The 26,563-nt window shown below is 40.4% G+C and overlaps 1 protein-coding gene across 9 annotated transcripts in view; it reads left to right on the top strand.

Moving 5' to 3' along the window:
• PANK1 (pantothenate kinase 1) overlaps positions 1 to 26,563 on the top strand; it is a 111,593-nt gene that overhangs the window by 4,906 nt on the left and 80,124 nt on the right. For all 9 annotated transcript variants that reach the window (XM_027112012.1, XM_027112008.1, XM_027112011.1 and 6 more), the window contains one exon: positions 1,745 to 1,891. In XM_027112012.1, the coding sequence (XP_026967813.1) occupies positions 1,838 to 1,891 (54 nt within the window). In that variant the 5' untranslated portion in view covers positions 1,745 to 1,837. The remainder of the gene's footprint in view (positions 1 to 1,744; positions 1,892 to 26,563) is intronic.

Here is a 26,563-nt window from a genome sequence, read left to right as displayed (position 1 = left end):
CCCGTGTCCCCTACATCGGCAGGCGGACTCTCAACCACTGTGCCACCAGGGAAGCCCAGGTTTAATTTTTTAAGTCCTCTTCGTTAGCGGGGTGGATGGGGGAGAAAAGGACTAACAATGAAAATCTCTTCTTTACACAAGAATGCCAGTTAATGAATGCAAAAAGAATAATAAAATATTCCCCATATTGCAACTCCCATTGTAAAAATTGACATAGATAAACTTATCAAAGAATACTAAAACAATGGATAAAGGATGCTAAACCATTGGCTAAAAGGTTGTTGGGGAGCAGGATATTAACACTATCTCAAAGAATCACCCTAGAGATTAACTCTTAATTAGGGGAAAAGGTAACTTTACAATGTAGAGATTTATTTATGAGACATACCTTAATCAAGTGAGGAAACAACATCACCAGTAATGGGACTGTCTATCACCTGGTACTATTTGTGCCAGCAATGTTTAACCTGAATCTAATCACGAGGAAACAATCAGAAGGTAGAGCATCTTACAAGACAACAGACCCAGGCTCTTCAAAAATGTCAGTGTTCGGGAAAGAGAAAATCAAAAGGTGGTGGATTGCTTTAGTCAGGAGAGAGGTGTTGCTAAATGAAATTCATGAATCTTGATTGGTTCATAGATCTTTTAAAAAGTAACTGCAAAAACCAATTTGTGGACAATTGTGGAAATACAAATATGGACTACAACGTAGATGATGCTGAATCAGTATTAAATTTTGGACGTGTGATAATTTGTGACTATGTAGAAGCATGTCTTTGTTTTGGGAATATGTTTGCTTCAGTATTTAGCAGCAAAGTGTCACAGTGTCTGCAACTACTTACCTTCAGAAGATTTGGGGAAAAAATAAAACAAAAACAAAATAGAAAGATGTTAGGGAGAACAAAAGAACAGAGAAAATAGAACCAAAAAAGCAAATGTGGCAAAAAGTTAATAATTTGTGGATCTAAATAAAGGGTGTAACGATGTACATTGTGCCACTCTTTCAACTTTTCAAAACAGCTTGGAGCTTTTCTAAAATAAAAAGAAGAGGGAAAAAACTTCCTAATTCTTTACAATGGCCTACCAGGCCCTACAGGACCAGGCGCCAGCCAATCTCACTCCCCACTTTCTTACCTTTGTGCAGTGAGTTGATCTACTCTGGGTACTGCAAACACCCCAGGCTGTTTCCAGCATATGTGAACTTTGCATGGGTTCTGTCCACCTGAATTCTCTCCTCCCCATTCATCGTGTGGCTCACTTCTCTTCCTCCTTTACATCTCATCTATATAATGTTACCTGCTTAGAGAAGATTTTCTGTCCATCTTATCTCAAATGACCCTCTTTTTATTTGCGGGCTCAATTCCATTTTCCTGCTTTTTACAACCAGCAATTATTATATTTTTTATAATAATTATTATATGTCTGGTTTTTGTTGCCATTGTTGTTCTCCCACCTCCTAAAGGTAAGTTCTATGAGTACAAAAACTGTGTTTCTCTCTGTCACTGATGTATCCTCAATGACTCCATAAATACATGGTGATCAAATAAATATTTGCTGAACAATGAACGAAGGCTGATGTGCCTGGGGTGGGTAGATACCACGGAGAGGGATGGGCCAAGGCTAGATCCCACAAGACTTAGCTCAGTTACTGATTTGTGTCCTTATTCTAAGAACAATGAGAAATCAATGGACTGCTGTAAGTGTGAGCACCATACAATACAATTTGCCTCTGTGTTTTGAAAAGGTTAATCTGGAGCAGAGAATAGAGGCAACCAAGGAGAATGCCGTTGAACCAGCTAGGAGGCTATTGCAGGCATCCCAGCAAGAGGTGACAATAATGTGGTCTTGGGAGATGCCTGAGCAGATGCAGAAGACTGGACGGATTTCAGAGGTACTTTTTTCCTACGTTTTCCATTTCAGCACCAGACACTGGGTTTTCCCTTAGAAACATAGAGCCAGCTTGACTGGGAGATGCTTAAGATTCAGTCCCCATTCCAAATAATTCTCTTGAAGTGAACATTAGCATAAGATGAAAAAATTGTTAAGTTACGTCAAGCCGATGGTCACAGCGTCTACTGGTAGTAATAGCTAACTTTTTATGTGCCAGATGCTATTCTAAGCACTTTACACTCATTCAATCCTACATACCCTATATTTTGTTATTAGTATCCTGCATTTAACTGAGGAGAAAACTGAGACATGGCACTATTGAGGAGTAGTAAAGGTATCTGCTACGTGGAGGTGTTAGGTTTAGTTCAGGTAATGTTTGTAAAGTACTTATAAAAGTGGCTGGCACATGTTAAATAATAATTTGTTGTATAAACAGTAAACAATGGAATTGGAATTGGAATCTGGGTAGTTTGGCTGTAGAGTCTGTGCAATTAACCACTGCATTCTACTGCCTCTTAAAGTTTGGACTGAACACCCTTGGAATTCTATTAAAAAGACTGAGTGCCTAGCTCCTGCTGCAAAGCCACCTTCAAACGCAGGACAAACAGTTTTACAATCCCAAAACTCGATATGTATTGATTACAAAGATTTGAATAACAGGTTCAATGAACATTTATCGAGCACCCATTATGCAGCAGGTATCTCTACCCTTAAGACGTCTTCAGTTTAGAGCAAGCCTTTCTCAGTCTGAGATTTCAAGAGTTAATCCCTAAGGCACCCACTGTATGTAATGCATTAATTTCACTCCTGTGTCTCTAGAACGGTATTACTTCTGTACCATCCTGAGAAAATTGGAAAAATAGTGACACAAATAATTCTTTTATGTCCTGTGGTTTATATAGGGAACGCCATGCACAATTTCAAAACAGTATGACAAATGTTATGGTAGAAGTGTACAAGGAGTAATAGCTGCAGAATGAGTATGATTTAAGAGTGACACCTCTGAAGTTAGGCAGATCTGAATTTGAATATAAGCTCAGCCACTTACAGGAAGTGACCTCAGGAAAGATATTTAACTTCTTAAAGTCCCATAAAGGTGTGAGGATTAAAATAGCATTTGTGAGTTATTTAGTAAAGTCCTGACGCATCGTGTGTTTCATTATGGTGGTTATTTTCATCGTCTGCTTATTAAGTCACTGGAATGCAAGCTCATGAATGTCTGTCTAGGACCACTATAGCCCTGACACCTAGAACAGTGCCTTGCATATAACAGCCATTGGATAAATATTTTTTGTATTTAATTAATAAATGGCATCCAGCAAGGAAGATCTCATAAAGTGGCATGTAGGCTAAAATGAATGCATGGGATTTGCCAGTGAATTGCAGAGGGAAGCCCTTCCCGGCAATGAAAACATATGAGGCAATGAGAAAAAAGACAAGAGCACACAAAAGTTTACAAAAACTGTAAGTACATGGTTCTGTAAAACTGTGAGTATAGCGAAAGTGGATAATGTCAGGAGATGAAAAAGGTAGGTGGGACCTAGAGCATGAAGAGCCTTGTATAACTGCTAAAAAGAGTTGAACTACTAGAGTTTATAGGGCATAGGAGGCTGTGCCCAGCAGAGACATGGAGGGAAAAGTGGAGGAAGAGAAGCAGCAGAAAGAATTAGGTCTATAATATCTCAGTCTCATGATCTGGGAGTCAAGATGTGAAGGACAAGACATAGAAGTTTATTATTTATAGGTGCAAAGGTAACCAGTAGAGGCAGAAAAATAACCATAATTCTCTTGGCTAAATGCTTCTCTGTCATTGTAGGAAGTAAATAGATAATATCTATAATTGATACATGAAGAGATAACATTAGGAGCATGCTATATTCAAAGATATGTCAAAAGAACCAAAAGTAAATTATAAGGGTGATTGCTTCTGGGAAGCAGGGCTGGAGTTGTGGGCAGGGGAAGCTTTTCGTTATAAACTTTTTTTAAATTTGTAGTAAACATTTTCTAATGTAATGTGTCAGAGCAAAGACACATTTCTTTATTAAGCACTTACTCTGTGTCAGCTGTAAGACCCCATCATCTTAGTGAAGGAGGCTCCCCACTCCTGAGTCTGCAGAGGTTGCATCTTTTGCCATCTTTCTAAAATATGCTAAACTACTATGTGCCTGAGAGCTTCTGCACTATATGTTCCCTCTATCTGTTCCTTCCAAATGTCTCTGCATGACTAAGTCCACCTCATTATTCAATGTTACCCTCCCCAAAGAGGCTGTCTTTGCCCACCTTCCCTGCAGTTGCTCCCTTCACCCTCCAACCAGTCACTTTCAATCCAGTTGGCCTCTTTTACTTTCTTCCTGACACTTACAATAACTGAAATTACCTTATTTATCTGTTTACAGTATGTCTTCCCCCACCACAGTGCAAGCTTATGAGACAGAGACCTCATCCATCTTGTTTACTATGTCCCTAGTACCTAGGACAGTGCATGGCACATAGTAGGTGCTCAATAAATATTCATTAGGTATTCAATAAAATTTTATTAATTGGATGTATAGATGAATTAGTACTGTGCATTTTCCTATATGCCATCTCATTTAGTCTTAAGACCCTAATACTTCTCCAGTATAAATATATACATGTAAATATATATACACACACACATACACCAGAGGTGGGTTTCCCAGTCCAGACTCTTCCAAGTGCCAAAACTGTGGCTTCTCTTTCTTCTTCATTTTCAATGTCCTCTGGTGGTGAAGGATCTCACACTATTTTGAAAAGATGTTTTGTGTCCTGTTAACAAGGGTAAAATTAACAGACAGCAGTTCACGTGGGCGGCTACCAAAGTCGTAGGACACAGGTGGACATCCTTCACCTGGATGAGCTAAGAGGCCGAGCTCAGGTGCTGTGATGACCTGACAGTGATGACAGTAGCACCTGTGGCTCTTCTACACAAAGAGGCATGCTCACTTGAATGGTGGGGATGGGCTGCAGTCACTGGCCTCCCTTCCACATAGCTCTCCAGGGTTGGTCAGCAACCATCTCACATGGGCTCCCTCCCCACTCTGCCCTTTTGTGGAAGTCAGTCAATTGAATATTAAATGTCTCTTTCTCTTTGAATCCATGATCTAACAATCTCAGTTGTCCACAAGTCAACATGGATACATGTAACTACACGGAAGTGTGGGGCAAGAAAGAAAAACACAGCATTAATATTTCAGGACCTTTTCTCACTGCAAATATGAAAAACCACAACATTCTGTTACCAAAATGGAAATATTTAAAACCAAAATAGTACTATTTATACATCATATCTTGCATTGTTTTATAAATAGCACAAGGCGGTGCTAGTGGACCTCACATACATATTTTTTAACAACAATTATAGCCTTTCTGGTCAACTTTTGTATTCTAAAGACTTCTGTTTCTGATGAGCTATTTCAAGATTCTAGCTTCCTCAGAAGGAGGAAGCAGGATCGTGCCAATGTCATCTTTTTATTTTAGAAAATATTATCTTTATTATATGCTTTTCAGATTTCAATTACTAGAGAGAATAATGATGTCATGAATAGTTTGATTATTTTTTGGTTGAGGGAAGCCAATGAATTACTGTAATTAATTGATACATAATGAGACCAATTTTAGTAAATCCCTCAAAACATACAATCTTTGCTCTTTGCCAACAGAGCCTTAGTGATATTGGGAGGGAAGAAGGGAAATGAGAAAGGGGAAAAAGAGGAAATGCATATTTGGATACTTTTTTTTTCAGTCATCTAAAAGAATATTTCTGAGTCTTTAGTCACAGAGTTATAGAATATTAGAGACGTAAAGGGGCCTGCAAATTTATATAGTAAAGGGACCTGCAAATTTATACATTTATACAGTATTTTTTACAAACTTATCACATGTTTTAAATATAGTTGTGTCAAAACTTAAAGCTTTCCTTCATTGAATGCATGGAAAGTGGTCCTATCCTGTGGTCAACCAGACCACAAATGACAAAGCCATATGACCTAATTGACAAAGCCAGTCCTCATTTGCAAGCTACTCACTAAAATCCGACTTATTTTCTGTCAAAAAAAAGTCTTATTTTATTTTTCAGTTCAGATGTGTTAATATTTCATTTAAGCAATAGTATCAAAAACACTGAGAAGTTATAGAATCCATGTTGTACAATATATTTCTAAAAGCAATCAAGATTAAAATGATACAACTCTCATATAATTAATTTTACATTAGTTCATTGAAACAAAGTAATACATTTTTCATTACTTAATCTGCAGTAATACAATGTAGTACCCAGCTAAGAGTAGAAGTTATGCATGAATCAGGACCTATGAGAGCAGGTATGATATTCTTTAGGAAATGTACAATACATGATTCAAAATCTGAAATGCTTAATAAAAGTATACACTGTTTATATTAATCAGGGTAATTAAAGCTAGCTGCTGTAAAAAAAAAAACTCCACACTGTTTTTTTTTCTTAATTTTTTTTTTAATAAATTTATTTATTTTATTTTTGCTGCTGCTCGCAGGCTTTCTCTAGTTGCGGCGAGCGGGGGCTACCCTTCACTGCGGTGCGCGGGCTTCTTATTGCGGTGGCTTCTCTTGTTGCAGAGCATGGACTCTAGGCACACGGGTTTCAGTAGTTGTGGCATGCGGGCTCAGTAGTTGTGGTCGCGTGCTCTAGAGCGCAGGCTCAGTAGTTGTGGAGCACGGGCTTAGTTGCTCTGTGGCATGTGGGATCTTCCTGGACCAGGGCTCGAACCCGTGTCCCCTGTACTGGCAGGCAGATTCTTAACCACTGCACCACCAGGGAAGCCCCACACTGTTTTATTTGTCATTCATTTCATAGCCCCAGTGAAAGTAGGGTGACTCCGGGGCAGCTGTCTTCAAAATAGCGGCTTGGTTCCTTTCATCTGGTAATCTGCAATATTGAACTCCATGGGCCCAGAAGAAGGGAAAGAGAGAGCTTGAATAATGGTGCTGGGGGAGTTTATAACGAGGCCTGGAAAGTGGTGTCCATTACTTCTGCTCATGTTCCTGTGATAGGAACCCAGGCATGTGGCCTCAATCTAACTGCAGGGGAGAAAGGGAAATGTGGTTTTCCTGCACACTCAGGAAGAAGAAGCCCAGCTGATGAGCACATAGCCCATCCCTGTCACATAGCTAATAACTAATTGGTCCAGCAGCTAGCAAATTCACATGTTGTTATTAGGAGATAGTAAAAAGTAAATAATTCAGAAGATGAAATAAAATGGGAATGTACTATAATCAGAATAAATATCTCATGATCTAGATTTGATAAAATAGGGTTTAGCTCCCTTATTGGATGATATACAACTAATCTGAGAAAAATCTTGTAAAAATCTTACCTGTGGGTGTTAATCAGTATCTTTAAAAATTTAGTATTCCTAAAAAAATCCAGTTACACTGAAAAATAATCGGCATCGCTACCACCACCGTTCATAGGCTATCTGAAGGTGCTTTCCTTTCTAGCTAATGACAAGGGCCAGGATGAGTATTTTTGAAATATCTGAAAAGAATTGCTTTCCTTTAAAAAGTTTTTTCAGCTGTGTTTGCTTTGCTCTCATAGAATTTTCAAGGGCATTGCATTCTTTGATTGCAGTCCAAAAAGGGCAGAAGTACAGTCACCCCCACTACCCATTCTGATTTAATTCAGAATATCCCAACATCAGCCCAAATACCCTGGTTCTAAAGCAACATTTTGCTCTTATCAGAAATATGTATAAGGAAGACAGGCATTGGGCAGTTTTTTTATGTGCTTTGATTAATTATTCAAGGAGGCTTCCCCAGTCATTTGAATTGTCCCTTTCTTAGGTAACCAGGAGACTTTTACATCTTGGGACAATGCACCATAAGAAGATTCCAGATAAGTGAGCGTATGCCTTTCTTTTCTAAAGTAGGAGAATGGACCATAGTAAAGGGAGAGGTGGGAACATAGAATGTATGCTCAAGACAGAGGAAAGAGTATGTTTAAGCTGGGGGAAAAATAAATAGGGCTTTATTGTCAAGTAGACAGGTCAATTCCAGGCTCTGTCACTTAGAAGTTTGTGACACTGGACAAGGTCAACGGACCTTTCTGAGTCTGATGCTTCTTTCTTTTTTTTTTTTTGTTATTGGAGTATAGTTGCTTTACAGTGTTGTGTTAGTTACTGCTGTACAGCGAAGTGAATCAGCTCTATGTATACATAAACCCCTTCCCTCTTGGACCTCCCTCCCACTCCTCCCCCCATCCCACCCGTCTAGGTCATCAAATGCCAGCTTCTCTTGGGTACAGAAGGTACCAGTAAATGGTAGTTCTTATTACAATCTTACAGGAGAGACCCATGTAGAAAAATAACATGACCATGGCCTAGATCATAACAAATATGATCTCCTCTCCTGAGGGAGAGAATCCTCATTGACTTTTATACATTTCTCATATTTATTTACTAGATTTTAAACACTTCTGGGTTTACAGGAACTGTGCTTTACTTATTTTTGTAAACTCCTCAGTCCTAAGGACTGCTCTTGCACCTAATGGAAAAAGACGAAAGACTTGGGACTGAATCAACCATCTTCAGTTCATATTAGATGTTCAATGAAGATCTGAACAAATATGATGAGAGGATGAGAAGAATGAGGGAGAAAAGCTGGCTCTCCAAAAAGAACTCGTAAAATCACACATGATGTAGGGCCCAAACCACAAACACTTAAAAGGCATTCAAAATTCTAATGAATTATTTCTAAGTTGAAGGAAATATTTCAGTAGAATGTCTAAAATACGTTTTTAATTCTGAACTTGATTAACAATAATTCTGAGTCACAGTTGGGATGTACAATTTGTGGAGATGTTAAAAAAAAAAAACCATTCAAATGAGTGGATATTTAGGGGATATTTGTAGGAGTGTTTGGGACAGATCCGAAATGGGTTGTTTTATTTCATTTGTTCTGATTACTCATTGTGGGGCAATAAGTAACTAGGCAGATTAAGTACCGAACAGATCATTTGGGACAAAAAGAAACATCTATATTCAATGACTATAAATTTAGCCTATCCAGCCTCCTCTTGCCACATCTTCACACTATCCAGCATGGGGCTCAACTACTGGCTGTGTCAGTCAACCAAGAGTATCAGGTTTCTTTGCTAAAAAATATTCCAACTCAAATCATCTTGGCACACAATACCAAAAAAATTTCTTTGTCCAATAAAGTGACCAAATTTTAGGAGACTGACTAGAAACAGAAAAGCAAGTTACTAATGGAGCTTTTCTGAAATGTTACCATCAAGTGTCTAGTCGTGATCTGGGGTTTGTTTGTTTGTTTGTTTTTCTATTCATTCTAAGCAGCGCCCATGGGGCCTTTCATTGGAGGTGTCATATCTTTCATTGACAATGAGCTGTTTTATTCTGTTGTTTTTTGAATATTTCCTCTTCTCCGTTCCCTCCATTCTTTCCTTCTGGGACTCCTCTTTGTTTTTCTTCAGATGTTTGGTGATTCTCGGTTATCCTTCTGTTTGCATTTTCAGTTGTCTCTTAGCCTTTCCTGTATGTCTGAGTGCTTATCTGTTCAATGTTTCTGCTTCCTGTGGTTATAGGGGAGAGGCAGGACATGCTACCAGACTGAGTGGATCAGTAGCTCGTCTTCTGGGCACGGGAACTCCCACTTTCTTTTGGGGTACACACACCTCTTGGTTACTATCCTGCTTATAATGCCCAGGGGGTCCCATTGGAATTGCCTTTGCTGTTTGCTGCATAGCACAGGTGGAAGGAGAAGAAGAACTGCCTGATTGTTCCTACTGCTGTAATGCTACCAAAATCACACTGAATGTTCGTTTGGGACTGCCTCCCGTCCCTGTATTCGCTTTCCCCAAGCTTGGAGCAGTACTGAAGCCTGACTCACAACTTACAGGTGCCCTCTTCTTTAGTGTTGGGCGGTGGATCCCTCCTTCAGTGTTATCCCAGTTCTACTTTCTGTCTTTCAGCAATTTCTGCAGAATTTTTGATCCATTTAGAGCAATTCATCTTGTAAGTCAACATGACCTCCAAATATCTATATCTATATCTATATATATCTATATATCTATATCTATATCTATATCTATATCTCTTTTAGGTTAGTTTTAGGGTTTAGATCAGGGGAGGAAGGCTGGTTGAACATGTGTTTGTTAATATTGCCATATTGATCCAATATCTCTGTAGAAGTTTTCCAACATTTTTAAGAGACATACTACTTTTCAAACAAGATCTCATGTAGAGGATCAACATATTAAACGGGTAAAAGCAAAACTGATCTAGTTGAAGTAGAGGAAGCAGCCCTGCATGTGAACTCATTGGTCTCCCTTTGGCTCTTCACTGCAGTTCCTGAGACCCTCAGGAACTTAGGGTTGGAATGGAATCCAACCCTAAGATTCTGTGGAATCTAAGATTCTAAGAGTCTATGGAATCTTAGAGCTCTGCAGAACAGATGAAAAACCATTGACAAGATTTATAGTCCAGGAATGCCTGGCCCATTATAGGTTCTTAATAAATACTCGCTATCATTATGGATAAAGAAGGTGTGCTGTGCGGATGGAATGGAATACTACTCAGCCATAAAAAAGAATGAAATTTTGCCATTTGCAACCACGTGGATGAGCCTAGAGGGTATTAGGTTAGTGAAATAAGTCAGACAGAGAAAGACAAATACTGTATGATATCACTTATATGTGGAATCTGAAAAATGAAACAAACTAGTGAATATAACAAAAAAGAAACAGACTCACATATATAAGGAAAAAACTAGTGGTTACCAGTGAGGAGAGGGAAGGGGAGAGGGACAAGACAGGGGTAGAGGAGTAAGAGATACAAACTACTGTGTATAAAATAAATAAGCTACAAGGATATATTGTACAGCACAGGAACTATAGCCAATATTTTATAATAACTATAAATGGAGTATAATCTTTAAAAACTATGAATCACTGTACTGTATACCTGAAACGTATAATATTGTAAATCAACTTATACCTCAGTAAAAAAAAGTCCCCAATTAATAGACAAAAAAAAAAAAAGTAACTATCACTATTATTACTGTTAAAAACATTGCCCCTCTACCTTCCCTAGCCCAAGGCCTTCCGTAGGTCCCCATACCAACTTCTGCCATTCATTCTGGCAGTCCCATCTTGGAGAGAAGGAAAAAAATTTTTTTAGAGAATCAACAGCAGTTGAGCACCTACTAAATATACCCAGGCACTCTCCCAGGCCCTCACATGTTAACCTGGCTTGATCCTTACAGTGATGCTATGAGGCAAGTGTTTGATCTCCAGGATGTGATGAAGAAATAGGAGCTCAGACAGACATAGCAGGAATATACACAAACTCAAATGAGTAAGAAATGTCCAGTTATTTTATTTTCTTAAATTTAATTAAAACTAACTCCTAGCATGACTCCACTAGAATGGCAGGAAATGACATCTCAGCCATTCAGGGACCTGACTTGGGATTCTGGTTCTTGCCCAGTGTGCTAACGCATGGAGAGGGCCTGTCCTGTCCCCTCTCTTCCAACTGTGTGTATATCTGCTGGATCCCCATTTTCTGTACTAGAAAAGTTTCCTCTGGAGTGAGCCACTCCATGGCTTCTGTGTGACTTGCGATGTCGAGGATCTTCGAGGGGTTGGGGCAGGTCAAGGTACATCCCACCTCACAGCCATCCTCTCTGAGCACTTGCTTCCTCCTCCGGCCACTGCACCGAGGCTACTCAGATCTTAGGAATCCTCCCACCCACAGACCCCCATTTTGACAGGTGTGTTTGTCTTTTCCTTCTTGCTGCCCTCGAAGAGTCTCCCTTTCTCCTTCTAAGAATCCGTAGGGGACTTCCCTGGTGGCACAGTGGTTAATAAGACTCTGCATTCCCAATGCCGGGGCCCAGGTTCAATCCCTGGTCAGGGAACTCGATCCCACATGCATGCCACAACTAAGAGTTGGCATGCCACAATTAAGGAGTCCTTGAGCCACAACTAAGGAGCCCACTTGCCAAAACTAAGACCCAACACAACCAAATAAATAAATAAATATTTTTTTAAAAAAGAAAGAATGTGTAGAAGACTCTAGCAGAGTTTGAACTTTAACAAAACAAAAAGTGCTCCGTGGAAATATCTGCTTTCCTTGTGCAAAAAAAACCCCAAGGCAAGAAATACCATGAGTCTTTTGCTGAGAAAGGGAGTGGTGAGCACAGGATATAGAGAATATGAAAAATTGATTCTCAGTAAGTTTTCCTGCCTCAAAAATTAAGTCACTGATTGACCCAAAGGCCCGCAGTAGTAAGAGGCAGACCAACACCACCTGACTAGGACACACATGGGTAGACCAAGCTCCAGTCGCTGCAGGGCAGGTGCTCCTGGGCAGGGGAGAGCAGCAGCTGCAGATTCTAGCTCAGAGTGGCCCTGTAACCACATTGATGGAGATCACGAGTGGATGAGATCCAGGGACTAGTGTCTTAGCAGAGTCTGTAGTCCGAGCCGAGAGCTGACTCACCTGCAGGGACATTCCATCATCTTACACTAGACAAACAGTGTGTCCCAAGGACAGAATCTAAATTATTCTAATCTTAGAATTTCTGCATCTTTAGGCTTATGTAAAGCTTTGCTTGCCAGAAACAGAATGACAACACTATTAAAAAGCATTTAAATGGAACAAACCCAGGCACTTTCTCAGATTTTAGTACATGCGTCATGTAAGGGAGAGTTAAAAGGAAGTGACTTGGGCTTCCTTGGTGGCGCAGTGGTTGAGAGTCTGCCTGCTGATGCAGGGGACACGGCTTCCTGCCCTGGTCTGGGAAGATCCCACATGCTGCGGAGCGGCTGGGCCCGTGAGCCACGGCCGCTGAGCCTGCGCGTCCGGAGCCTGTGCTCCACAACGGGAGAGGCCACAACAGTGAGAGGCCCGTGTACAGCAAAAAAAAGAAAAAAAAAAAGGAAATGACATTTTTACACATAAATGTGCTTACAGATTTTCAAATTATATCCCTTTGAACAATAATTTCATATTTTTAGATGAAAGACTTTTAACCCTTTTTCAAACAACCAAGAATTTAATTTTGTTCTAAATTAATTTACTTGCAATGTTAATAGGGATAGTTTGTCATTACTCAGACATAAAATGTTCAATGGCCAAGGAGTTAAATCACAGAGAAAACTGAACAGCTTAATTTTGGATCTATCTTTACTTTTATGTATACAGTGGTATTTTTATATTGACCTCAACTGTCAAAAACACATTAAAAATAAAAAAGCAGGGAGGTGGGAGGTGGTATAATTCCTCTGACAGCCAAAATAGTGGTTATAATGTTTATGTTTTCATAAGTGAGACCCTTGGACCCACAATTTTTGTGTTTACCCCAGATCACTTTTCCTTTACTAAACATTCTAGATGTGTTGTAAATTATGGAACAAACAAACAAACAAACAAAAACAAGAAAATTGAAAGTTCAAAGAAAAACTCTCCTGAAGATGCACCAGCCAAAGGCTACCACTGTTAACATTTTCATCGGTTTCTTTTGGGGTGTCTTCGTATATATGTGTTTCAGATTCCCACTATTGTTACTGTAACTTCTTTCTTTTATAGTCATGGTCGGCATTGCATTCTCTTTTTTCTTTTTTACTTATTATTGTAAAATAAGTATTTCCCCCATTTAAAAAGTAGACTCTTCATAAGCCTTTTTCATGGCTAATAGTCTATCATATGGCTGCATTACAATTCACTTAACTAGAGGGATTGTCTTCCAGAAAATCCATTCCTCTGGATTCCATACCTTGCTTCTCAAATGTGGCTTAAGTGCCAGGGGTTTCTGGATGCCACAGGATAAATACCTTCTTAAAGTAACCAATTTCTGACAAAATTGGAAGAGGAGATTCATTCTAGATAAACCCAGTCCAGAATTATGGAATAGAACAAGAAATGTATATGATTTTTAAGATAAAGCAGGAAAAGGATTTTTTAAATTAAATGAAATGTGGTAGAAGAGAAAATATTAACATTTGTGAAATGTCATTGCATCCTGCAATGTGATGGTCTTTTGTGATGCATACAATATTTGTCTTTTTGCAACTGGCTTATTTCACTTAGCATAAGGTCCTCAAGGTTCATCCATGTTGTAGCTTGTGATAGGATTTCCTTCCTTTTTATGGGTGGATAATAATATTCCTATAAACCAAATTTTGTTTATCTCTTCATCCATTGATGTACATTTGTGTTGCTTCTACCTCTTGGTTATTGTGAATAGTGCTGTCATGAACACGGGTGTGAAAATATCTCTTTGAGATCCTGCATTCAACTTCTTTGGATATATACCCAAATATATATCCCAGTGAGATTGCTGGATCATATGATGGCTCTATTTTTAATATTTTGAGGACCCTCCCTGTTATTTTCCATAGTGGTATAACCCATTTAAAAAGGAAGAAGACACACAAAGAAACATCCTATTTGTAGGTCATGTTGGACCAACATTCTTGATTCACAAGGGGCAGGAATTCACTTCCCCATGTCAATTGTCCCCACTCCTTTCCCTGACAAAGCCCTGATTTTTGTTCAGGTATCCATTCTTTCTTCAGAAGGCCTATTACTCAAAGAAATTTAACCTCATCCCCAGCTCTGGGAATCTATCTTGCTTACTCTAAACCGCTCATGGGAATCCCACAACCTTGCCATTGCATGCTTTAGGAGCTCAGACTTCAATCATTCACGGCACAGCTCTTTCTTGGGGAGTGTTACTGGCAGAGGAGTGGATATGTGACCTAAGTTGGCCCAGTCAGACTGAAGGGAAATGTTTCTGTGGTACAATGGGTAAAAGGTCTTTTTCTCCTACAGAACATGAACAAAGAAATGTGTGTCCCTACTTGTTCCTGTAAGCCATTTATTAACAGTGACGACCCTGGTCTGGAGACAAAACTGATACACAAAGGAATACTGAACCAAGAGAATATCAAAGAAATGGAGTGCAGCCCTTATGACATTGGGCCTGGAGCCCTTTTGAGCTCTGGATTGCCTGTTAATAAATTTCTTCACAGTGTAAGCTAGTCTGAACTGGGCTTTCTGTTACTTGCAGCCCAAAGCATCCTACCTGATATAACTCTTCTCTGCTATTCAGGAACCTTTGGGGAAAAGTTTGAGAATCACCTATCCATCTTACAACTCTGAGGTCTAACTGCTCCTGCTGCATTTCCTCTTTACACGTTGGCTGGTCAGTGTAGTCTTCCCACCACCAACCTGGGGATGTCACACCCCAGGACATTTTAAAATCTAAGAGAAAGTTCTATTTTGTAGCTGAAGGAGAGATGAGGAAAGGGGATATCCCTCCTTCAGGAGATGGCCTATGACTAGAGCTAATCTAGAAGAGAGGTTGTACCCTGCTGATGACTTTGAAGGGAATGGAGTGCAGGGCTACTGCTAACCCATACTATGAATTAGAAAAAAAGTGCCCTTCCCAAGACACTTTACTTCCATATGATGGTAAACTGTCACAATATATTGATTGTGTTAGCACAAAATATTTTTCTCTCATTTGCCAGAAAATTGTCATAATGAATATACAAATGTATGCTATCTAGGGTGTAAATAGTTCTCTCTTATATCTGGCACCATTGAGCATGGTACCATCTGGACATAGAGCAGGGCATCCTCTTAGAGACAGAACACAGAATGCCGAGCAGATGAGAAAGCTGGTGGAGATGTACTTGCAGTCCACTGACTTGTAGTTCAGACATAATTTTGATAAGTAAACACCTTTACCAGGTGAACTGGGATAGATAAGGGTTTTGTTTTTTTAAATTTGTCATTTTAAAATAATTTCAGACTTATAAAAAGATGCAAGAAAAAGTCACCAGGAAACAAAAATCAGTTATCATACATCCTTCACCTAGTTTCCAAATGTACACAATTATGTAATGATAGTACAATTATGAAAAACAGAAAATTTACTTGGATACCATACTATTAACTGATATATAGATCTATTCAAATTTCCCTAGTTGTCACACTAATGATTTTTTATGGTCCTTGATCCAATCCAGGATCATATATTGCATCTAGTTGTCATATTTTCTGTCTTCTTCAGGCTAAGACAGTTCCTCAGCTTTTCTTTGTCTTTCATGACATTGATACTTTGGGGGAATATTGGCCAGTTACTTTGTAGAATATCCTTCAAGCTGGGTGTGTCTGAGGTCCTCATGATTAAATTTAGCTTATGCATTTTTGGAAAGAATACTACAGAAGTGATGCTGTGTCCTTCTCAGGGTGTCATTTGAGGAGTCATGTGATGTTGGTGTATCTCATTACTAGTGACGTTGACTTTGATTACTTGGCTACGGTGTTGTGAGCCTGATTTCACCACTGTAAAGTTACTGTTACTCTCTTTTTTTTAAATTTTATTTTTGGTTGTGTCAGGTCTTCCTTGCTGTGCACGGGTTTTCTCTAGTTGCGGCGAGCGGGGGCTACTCTTCATTGCAGTGCGTGGGCTTCTCGTTGCGGTGGCTTCTCTTGTGGAGCAAGGGCTCTAGGCATGCAGGCGTCAGTAGTTGTGGCACGTGGGTTCAGTAGTTGTGACACATGGGCTTAGTTGCTCCGGGGCATGTGGGATCTTCCCAGACCAGGGCTCGAAGCCGTGTCCCCCGCATTGGCAGGTGGATTCTCAATGACTGTGCCACCAGGGAAGCCCCTGTTATTCTCTTTATAATTAATAAGTATCTCGTGTGGAGATGCTTTTTAAATATGCATATATCCTGTTTCTCATCAAACTTTGTCCCACTAATTTGATGAGTCTTAACCTACAGCAGTTATTACTGTGGTATTGGCCAAATGTGAGGCCAAGATTTGGGCTTTAGAATAAAATTGGAAAGAATCTCCAGAAGTAGGTGAGGAATATCTCGCAATCTGACAGGTGATAAAGAGCAGTTTGGAATCAGACAGATTCACATTCAGATATTGGCTCCACTGTGTATTAGCTGTGTGGTTTTAAGCAGTCTACCTTATAGAGTTTATATGGTGGTTATAATGAATAGAAATAACTTTGCACAGTCTCTGGCACACCATAAATGCTCAGTAAATTTTTAGCTATTATCATAATGATTTTGGTTATTGTAAGAATCTTCAATAAAAAGAAAACCCAAAGGTACTTTCTTGGCATAGTTCCTTACGTAAAAAGTGCCCTTTCTTTTTTCTTTCTTTCTTTCTTTTTTTTTTTTATTTTTAGCCTTTTATTAAATCTCAGTGGGAAGAAAATACTTCTGGCGTACCAGTTAAATGAGCAAGAAAGCACACTGAATATACACACACACGCGTGCACGTGCGTGCCATATGCCCAGCACTTTGGATGTAATGACAAAGGAGAGAGACTAGCTGAGATTAAAAGTATTATAAACATAATATCCAGGATTATTGAGCACTTTAGCAGATACTGCTGGGTTTTTTTAAGCCAGGAGCCAATCTCCCATTCATAGTACAACTCTGCTGTATGAGTAAGTGGAAATGTTATGGGCTAAAATAAATAAAAAAATTTATTTCCCAAGTTCCCTTGCGGTCAGAGGTGGCGAATATGGCCAGTAAACAAAAGTCTGCTAGAGGTGACTTCAAGGAAAACTGCTGCATTTTGATAAAAGAGACACAGCTGACATGTGCCTTTTAACCTTCATTCTCCCCCCTTCTTCCTGCCTGGAATTCAGAAGCAATGCTTGTAGATGCAACAGCCAGCTTGCAACCTAGGGACAGAAAGCCACATCCTAAAGATGGCAGGGCAGGAAGATTAAAGGAGCCTGGTTCCTTCTGCACCCGGTCTTCTCTTTTTATAAATGAGGAAACTGAAGCTCAGAGATGTTAAGCAAATGATCCACGGTCAGTTAGCTCTTAAGTAGTGCAGCTGAGATTCAAATCTACGTCTATATGACTCCAGAGGCGTCTATTTTCTACTACAATACAAAGCTTCCTAAACATATCCAGAACTCTTTCTTCCCCCATTCACACAGTATGATGGACAAAGCAAAGTGTGATGGGCAAAACAAAACATCCAATGTCTGACGGCAGAGCCACAAATATTACTTATTCATTCTCTTCGTTGACTACCAGCAATCCCAGTCTGATAAGCAAACATGACCACTGACACTTCATCTTCTACTCATGCCAGTAAGTAAGGCATCAAACCGTGATAAGCAACTCCTGATGAGTGTCACCAACAAGCGGTTGCCACCCACAGAGCACATCCAAAACATCATGGCCTAAGTCAGAGGTCACAAAGAAATGGTAGATGTGTTTTGATTCGTGGGCTTGGATGCTTAATTAATTGCTTGAGCTAAGAAATATCCCATAATAATTGAGATTTCTTGCTGCTCTTACAAAACCGTGGCCTGAATTCCTGGGTGTTACCATTTGACTGGAGCTGCCCCTACTCCAGTACACCATTCCGTTCCATACTGCTTCTCTGATGCTAAGCCAGAGTATCTGTTTCCAATTATCATCAGGTTTGTTCTCTTCTTCATGTCGACTGAAAAAAAGATGCACAACATGAGAATTGTGAGTTGAGTTTTACTGGGGGCAAAATGAAGACTATAGCCTGGGAGACAGCCTCTCAGATAGCTCTGAGGAACTGCTCCAAAGAGGTCAGTATATATATGTGATTTTGGTGAAGAGGGATACATGCAACCAGGCACACATTTTGGCAGAAGGTTACTGCTGGCCACGAGAAGGTTGCTGCTGGTCACGAGGAGCAGATGTCTCTGGTAATGATTTTAGTGCTTTTCTAGATGTGAGGAGATGCAAGAAATCGGGCTCATAAAATATCCTGAAAATATCTAATTATGGGAAGACCTGTTCTGCCAGTTTTTCCCGAAGCACAGAGTACCTCATTTCTGATCTCCACTCTGAACTCCTTTCAGGGTAAGCAGGTCAACGACTGCAGTGGCTGGTGACCTAATCCTTGCAGAGGCAGATGGCAAGTGACAAGTTTTAGTTGGCATTATAATAAAAAATTTTCTCTCTGTTAAATATTTGATCTTTATCTAAAACAAAAATTGATAGATAGAGCTGTTCCTTATACCTGGCCCACTTAAGGCATTTCAGTTACTTACCAGGAGGCAGAGAATTGAAAGAACACTCAGACATGTGCTTTCTAAATCTGTTTTCATATTAACACCCCTTCTAGCTCATTCACAGTAACCCCATTCCATGTGTGTTACTTTAGCAAGCCTTACCAGCAACTGTCAAAGTAAGTATTATCTTTCTCATCAGGATAGGATAGGTTAGATGATTTTTCAGAGATCTTGTTGTGTAATTACTGTGTTGGTTAACATTTTGACTGCTGTTTTGTTTGGGAAAACAGGAATGGGTGAATAAGTGGACCAGTGGACCTTTGTTTCATCTAAATTGGTGACCTCACATCATTGCTTCTTCACTACCCTTTTCATTAGCATTATAAAATGAGCTAATTATTATTGAACACTCTGTGTCAGGCACAGTGCTAAGGGATTCACATGCATTGATTTGTTTATTCATTATAACAGCACTCTGATATCTGTCAAAGGGTAAATTTTTTTGAAGTTGAATCATGACTCACATTCAAATATAAAATAAACGTATGTTTCTGGTTTTATTTAACATATCAATTAATGATATAATAACTAAGATGTTACAGCCAGTCCAAATGAGAATCCAAAGAGCAAATACATTAAGCCATCAGGAATGCTTAAATGAACTTACTTTATTGGTGTAAAACTGATCTTTATCCATGGGACAGTAATCAGTTGCATACCAGTAGACACAATTTGCATTTCTATGAATGAGAACATTTGCATTAGGGCTTCCCTGGTGGCGCAGTGGTTGAGAGTCCGCCTGCCGATGCAGGGGACATGGGTTCGTGCCCCGGTCCGGGAAGATCCCGCATGCCGCGGAGCGGCTGGGCCCGTGAGCCGTGGCCGCTGAGCCTGCGCGTCCAGAGCCTGTGCTCCGCAACGGGAGAGGCCACAGCAGTGAGAGGCCCGCGTACCGAAAAAAAAAAAAAAAAATTGCATTACTCTGTTTTCTACAAATTATAAAGTTGTGAAATAACTCAAAGACAGTGAAATGCAGAGATAATCTGGATGAATAAACTAGATAGGACACCCACTAATCTTTTTTTATACTCATTTCAGAGTATTTCACAATTTTTCCTGAGAAGTACTTCTGTTGTTATTCCTCTTTTCCAAATAAGGAAACTGTAGCCAAAAGAGGTTAAGTAAATTTTCCAAGGTCTCATAACTAGTAAGTAGTGGAGTCGTGTTTGAACACAAGTCCTTCTGAATCTGGCAAAAGTAATGCAGTTCATTAAATCATTTTTCCTCTTGGATTTATGATGCTTGAAAAGTTCAGTTCAAAGCAAGCAAGAATCAGAAAATGGAAGCCCACTGTTTCTTGCTTTCTTCTCTATAGATATTATAAACTGGTAGCCTGAATTCAGCAGAAGGAAATTTTTTTATACACAATGTTTAACTTTAAAAATTTTTTAAAGTGAGTTATGACCATTATCAGTTACCTATTGCTGAGCAACAAAATGTAAAAAAAAAAAAAATAGTGGCTTAAAACACAATAAAAATCTGTTATCTCAGTGTCTTAGCTGGGTGGTTCTGTCTCATGGTCTCCTGTGAAGTTGCAGATGTAATGTTGGCTGGGGCTGTATCATCTGAAGGCTTGACTAGGGATGGATGATTCACTTTCAAGGTGGCTTACTCACACGATCGGCGTGATGGTGCTGACTGTTGATGGGAGATCTCAATTATACCCCACGTAGGCCTCTTCACAGACTGCTTGACTGTCCTCATTTCACAGTGGCTGACCTCCCCTAGTGTGAGTAATCCCAGAGAAAGCAAGACAGTCTTTCATATGTTTTATGACCTAACCTTGGAAGCAGGTCACATATCACCAATCCCGTCATATTTTATTGGTCACTCAGACCAGCCCTGACACAATGATATACGTTGTGTAAGTGACGACACAAGGACATACAGTCACTTGTGACTACACAAGTGACTACATGAGATCATTGGAGATCATCTCAGGGACTGTCTTATCACACGAACATTTAAACATCACAAGACTTCACATAGGAATCTGGATTTCTGGCTGCTCTAGAAAGATCAGATCTGGCAACCCTGCATTCCCGCATGACAGTAATTAGTTGGAGTTGAATGGCTACCACTCACTTAGAAAGAATATGCACTTCCTGAGTTCATCCTGGTTCCCATTCAACTCACTTATGTAACCTCAGCTCCTGTGCAATATCATTGGCTTTTGACAAATGAAATGTGTGCAGAGTGATGCACCTCTCATAGACCTAACTCCTAAAACATCCATGTGATTGTCCACGCTCTCTGTCCTCTTCCAGCTGCTGGCTGGATATCCATACTCAGAGCACCTTTGCGAGTCATGCACTGAAGATGGTAGAGCCTCTGTTAGCCTCATCTCTGACTGCACGGTGCAGAGTTCCCTCTCTCCACACTCGCCCTCACCCCTAATCTGGACTGTGGAGTGAGAAATGAATTTGATTGCGTTTGCTGTCTTAAGGTACTGAGATTGAGATTTGGAAGTTCTTTTTATGCAACTAGCAATAATACTATAACAAAAGCCACAAATGGGACCTCGAAGTGGGGTACTCCTAAAAAAAAAACCCAAAACCTAAAATAAGTGGCACTGGCTTAGCGTGCCAGTTGTGGGAAGAAAGGAAACTGATCCCAGAGGCAGAAAAGGTGGCAATCCATGCTGTGCATGGCAAAACACTTGGCAAAAATTCTCTCTTGAGAGGAAGGCCATATGCTTACAGACTGCTGGCTCCAAGAGAAGCAGTTGGAAGGAATCAAACTGTTAGTGCATTTTGGCCACAAGTGACTGGCAAGTTTTGGTAGTTTGCAGCAAGAAATGAAAGAAAATAGGAAAATTACATAAATTGGGGGTCTTGAAGTAGACTACTTCTAGACCCCAAATAGTAGAAAATAAGAGTGAGAAAACTGTGAGCAACACAGGACTGCTCAGTCACCACCACCTCTTGGCACGAGCCACGTCACACGTGGCTTTCCCTTTCAACCTGATAGCATCAAGGTGGCTGCCAGTAAAAAGAGGGAGGCATGAGGATAAGGGAACAAAGACAGAAAGGATATTGAGAACTATGTCTAGGAAAGTGTTTGGGCCGTAGTTTGTGGCAGAGGAACTGTCTAGAAGGAAATCAATGGGAAGCCTGTTAGGTTTCTGAGGAAATAGTATTTCCAAAGAAAACAGAAGTCTGGGACAAAGCCTAGTTAAGGCAGGAAACAACAACCAGCTTTGGACTCCCAGTTTTCCATGAGAAGGAAGCAGACTCCAAAATCTGCATAGTCCCGGAAATAATTTACCCTCTTATCACCCACTTCAGATATTGCCACAGAGGATAATGAACAACGAAGAGAATTCCTGAAGAGTGGAACCAGGGGTCACAGAAAAATATGGACAAAACAATGCCTCTCATAGAGGAGAAACAGAGTCCAGTCAAAGACATTTCCCAGTGCTTCCTGGTCAGGGAGATGTCACAGTGCCTGACCTACCGCTTTGAACCACTGTCGGCTTTCTGTCTTTCATTTCTTCCCTTTCCGTATGGGACACCGAAGTTCCTTGTCTCTGCTTACCAGTGTATATTTGGGGAGGAGAAAGGAGCAGGGGGCAGATGACTCCTCTTTTTACTTTACAAATTTCTCAAACAAAAAGAACCACATGTGAACCAGATAGAGCTGACTGAGCATCACCCAGGGCTTTGAGCTGGATTCAGCAGTGACTTCGGATAATGTTCTAGCGGGTTGGGTGGAGAGGAGTTTATTCTGTAAGTGGGAGGAAGGATGAAATGGAAAGTTATTGACCAAAAGGGAAAATAGTGGCGGAGACTGACCATGTGTTTTCCAAGGTCATTTCTTTTTCTTCCCAGGCATTAATTTAAACTATATTTCTCAGGCTCTCCTGCAATTGGGGTGGGTGGGTGGAGGGGCACGTGACTGAGTTCTGGCCAATGAGATGTGGACAAAGTTGATGTATGCTGTTTCCAGTCTTGGTTCCTAAAACACCTCCACATTCCTCTCTGTTGTCACTCCTCTGCTAGCTGATGTCAACATCTAGGGCAACACGAGTTTCCTAATTAACTGCACAGAGCAGACACCCCCAGCTGACAACATTGAACTCTTTGTGAACAACAAATACACTTTTATCATATTAAGTCGCTGAGATTTTGGATTTATTTATTACAGAACCTAGTATTAAGTATGCTGACTAATAAAATTTCCACTGTACTAATTTAACATGCTAAATGTTATTATGACCAATGGGCAGCTTAAGGTTTCCTCGGAGATGCCAGAACTTTTAAATACATTATTTCAGCTGTTGGATGACTGCAGACTAGCTGATATGACAAATAAATTTTAATTTTCTGGGGGTTGCATTGATGACACAAATATACCCATCCATAATGGAATAATGAATGTCATATCTAAACATGCCTGAAGGGTGGACCAGAAATGGATGCCAAGGGAAGTGGTTAAAACTATTTTCAGGGGCTTCCCTGGTGGCGCAGTGGTTGAGAGTCCGCCTACCGATGCAGGGGACGCGGGATCGTGCCCCGGTCCGGGAAGATCCCACATGCCGTGGAGCGGCTGGGCCCATGAGCCATGGCCACTGAGCCTGCGCGTCCGGAGCCTGTGCTCCGCAACGGGAGAGGCCACAGCAGTGAGAGGCCTGTGTACCGCAAAAAAAACAAAAAAAAAAAAACAAAACTATTTTCAGGTATGGTCCTAGGCCCAATCCTAAGTCAATATCACAGATGGTCTATTGTAAAACATCCCTCAAAAGAGGGGGTTGGTACAGGAAAGAAGAGGCAGAGAAGCTAATCAGAGGACAGCGAGGCAGCACAGGCTTTAGCAACAGCAAGAAGCCACCACCATCCTTAGGCTGGCAAGACGCAGCGAGAAGGTGGTATCATCAGATCCCAGGAGTTACGATCACCCAGCAGAAGAAAAAGTCAAGACAGGCATGTCCCATACCTGCTGGAGACTCAGAAGAGGGGCAGCAGCTTCGGGGAGATGCCTCCCAAGGCAGCAAGGGAAGGAGAAGACAACTCTGCCATTCTCACCAGCGCCTCCCATTGACTAAGCCAGCTGGAAGACAGCTGCCCCTGGATGCTGAGAGAGCCGGCCTTCAGGAGCCAGCAGCAGGGTAGAGGTACGGCAGGCAAAGGATCTGAGCACGTAAGCATAGGACCCACAGAACCTGGTAAGAGCAGGAAGAGATACAGAACATTCGATTCTCAATAAAATCAAAGCTCAAGTGTTAGAGCAACTTAAAAGAGCGTTGCAATCAAAGGTGGGATATTTTTAAATTTCTTGCTTTTCAGAGGTCCTGTTCTAGTTGTGATTTGAGTCATCACTTATTTTCATTTTTTATTTTAGGTCATGGAAGACCCAGCATGTGGGGGAACTTCTTTATTCTGTGTCCAAATATGAAATCTGTACAGGTGTAGCTTCTTTCTCCCTCAATTTTTGTAAGCAAATTTGATTAAGCATTTGAAAACTTTAGAGGTAAAAAAAGGTGGAAGAAATTCTGCCTCTGCCAATTGGCAGCTCTGTGATATTGGACAATCCACACAAGCAAACTATGCAGGTGTAAATTCCTCATATCTAAAATGGACACAGTAATATCTTCTTACTTATCTCACTGGCTTATTGAAATGATCATAGTTTTTGTTTGCTTTATTGAGAAAATGTGTGTGAAGATATTGGTATACAGAAAAGCATTATATATTGTTGAAACATTATATATATTAATACGCCTCCAAATCTGTCCCCCTACCATTCCATCCTTTATTTAGGGGGTTGGCTTTACTGAGATATAATTTGAATACAAATACATCTAAGTGTACAATTTAATGAGTTTTGACCAATATATACAGTTATGTAACCACTACCACGATCATGATATAGAATATATCCACTGCCCCCCAAAATTATCCCTCATCCCCCTGTGCATTTTTATACTTTGAAACTCAATATGAGGGAATTCCCTGGCAGTCCGGTGGTTAGGACTCCACGCTTTTACTGCCAAGGGCCAAGTTTCAATTCCTGGCTGGGGAGCTAAGATTCTGCAAGCCATGGGCCCAGCCAAAAAAAAAAATGTCAATAGGTACCCACACAAAAACTTGTGCATAAACAGCAGCACTATTTGTAATAGCTCAAAAGTGGCTATTAAAACAATAAAAATACTATTATACTATTCTATAATATGAATATAGAATATACAACATGAATATACATTTTTGAAGCCAGCCACCACATAAGTCTGACTACCCTGAGACTGCCATGTTGTGAGGAAGCCCAAGCCAGCCCAGCAGACTTATCATGTGGAAAGAGAATGATGACCAGCCAGCCCAGGCTGCTCCATCCACCCCAACCTAGGCGCCAGACGTGGAAGTGAGGAAGTCATCCTGGACATTTCAGCTCCAGCAGACACAATGGGGAGAAAAACTGAGGAACTAAACTGCAATCAGAATTAAGGCCTCAGATATATGTCCCCAGTTGAATCATCCCAACCATCTAGTCATCATGAAATAGACAAGCTATTTTCCCTGAGCCCTGTCCTGATTCCAGATCCACAAAATCAGGAGCAGAATACATGCTATTTAATGCCAGTAAACAAACGAAACCTTTTTTTATCCACCATGGAATCTGAAACAGGTATTTGAATGAGAAACACTGGCTGAAAATAAGTGCCATCCCTACCCTAGCTGCTGAATTGGCTCCTGTGTAAAAATATAGTAGCTCGTTATTGGCATTGACTTTGATTCAAAGTCATGTGTGACCTCTGCAGAGCAGCAACAGGGATGGCATCTGAAAACTTACCCTGGCAGAATTTTCTTCAACTGCTTTAGCTCAGAGGACCAGGCGTGATCTGTGAAAGCTGGTGTTCCTCCAACTTGCAGAGGGTGCTCCAGACACTCTGCAGCTAGATACGACAATGCTACCTCAGCTTACCTGGTTTGGTGGGGGAGGCTCTGGCTTTTATGGGTACCCAGTCTGGGTTCAAATGCCACTCCACCGCCTAAACCAGTGTATGATTCTGGACAACTTAATGAATTTGGGGACACTGAATTTTCTCTTTGAAATGACGGTAATAACACCTAACTTTGTAGGTATGTTATTAGGGTTAAGTGAGCCTTACTTAACTGGCATTTAAGAATAATGATAGCTTATATTTACTGAGCATCTCACAAATAACTTTAAATCCCTCATCACCATCCTCAAGAGGTCTCTCAACACTGCCTGGCAATTTCAGAAATACTGCCTGGCAGTTTCAGAAGTAAGGGGAATTTGCACTATTTTATACCCTTCCTCTCTCTTCACACCTTCCCCAGACCCTCTTTCCCTCACTTTAAGCTGATGACTTCACATCATATTCCACCAATAAAAGAGAAGGAAACTATGTCATCTTTTAGTCACCAAATCTAGACTTCTCCCTGCATCTGCATCTACTTTTCCATTGCTCTTTCAACCAAGGAGGAAGTGCCCCTCCTCCCATTAAAGACCAGTCCTTCATTTGTGTTCTAAATCCCATCGCCTTTTACTCTCACCAATGGATCATTCTATCGGCATTCAGATAGGCTCCAGTATCTCTTT

This window comes from Aethalodelphis obliquidens, unplaced genomic scaffold (genome assembly GCF_003676395.1).
Source record: "Aethalodelphis obliquidens isolate GAN/ISIS:26980383/991018 unplaced genomic scaffold, ASM367639v1 scaffold11, whole genome shotgun sequence".
NCBI lineage: Eukaryota > Metazoa > Chordata > Mammalia > Artiodactyla > Delphinidae > Aethalodelphis > Aethalodelphis obliquidens.
The sequence above is the reverse complement of the archived record's forward strand: the minus strand, read 5'-3'. Positions and strand labels throughout refer to the sequence as shown.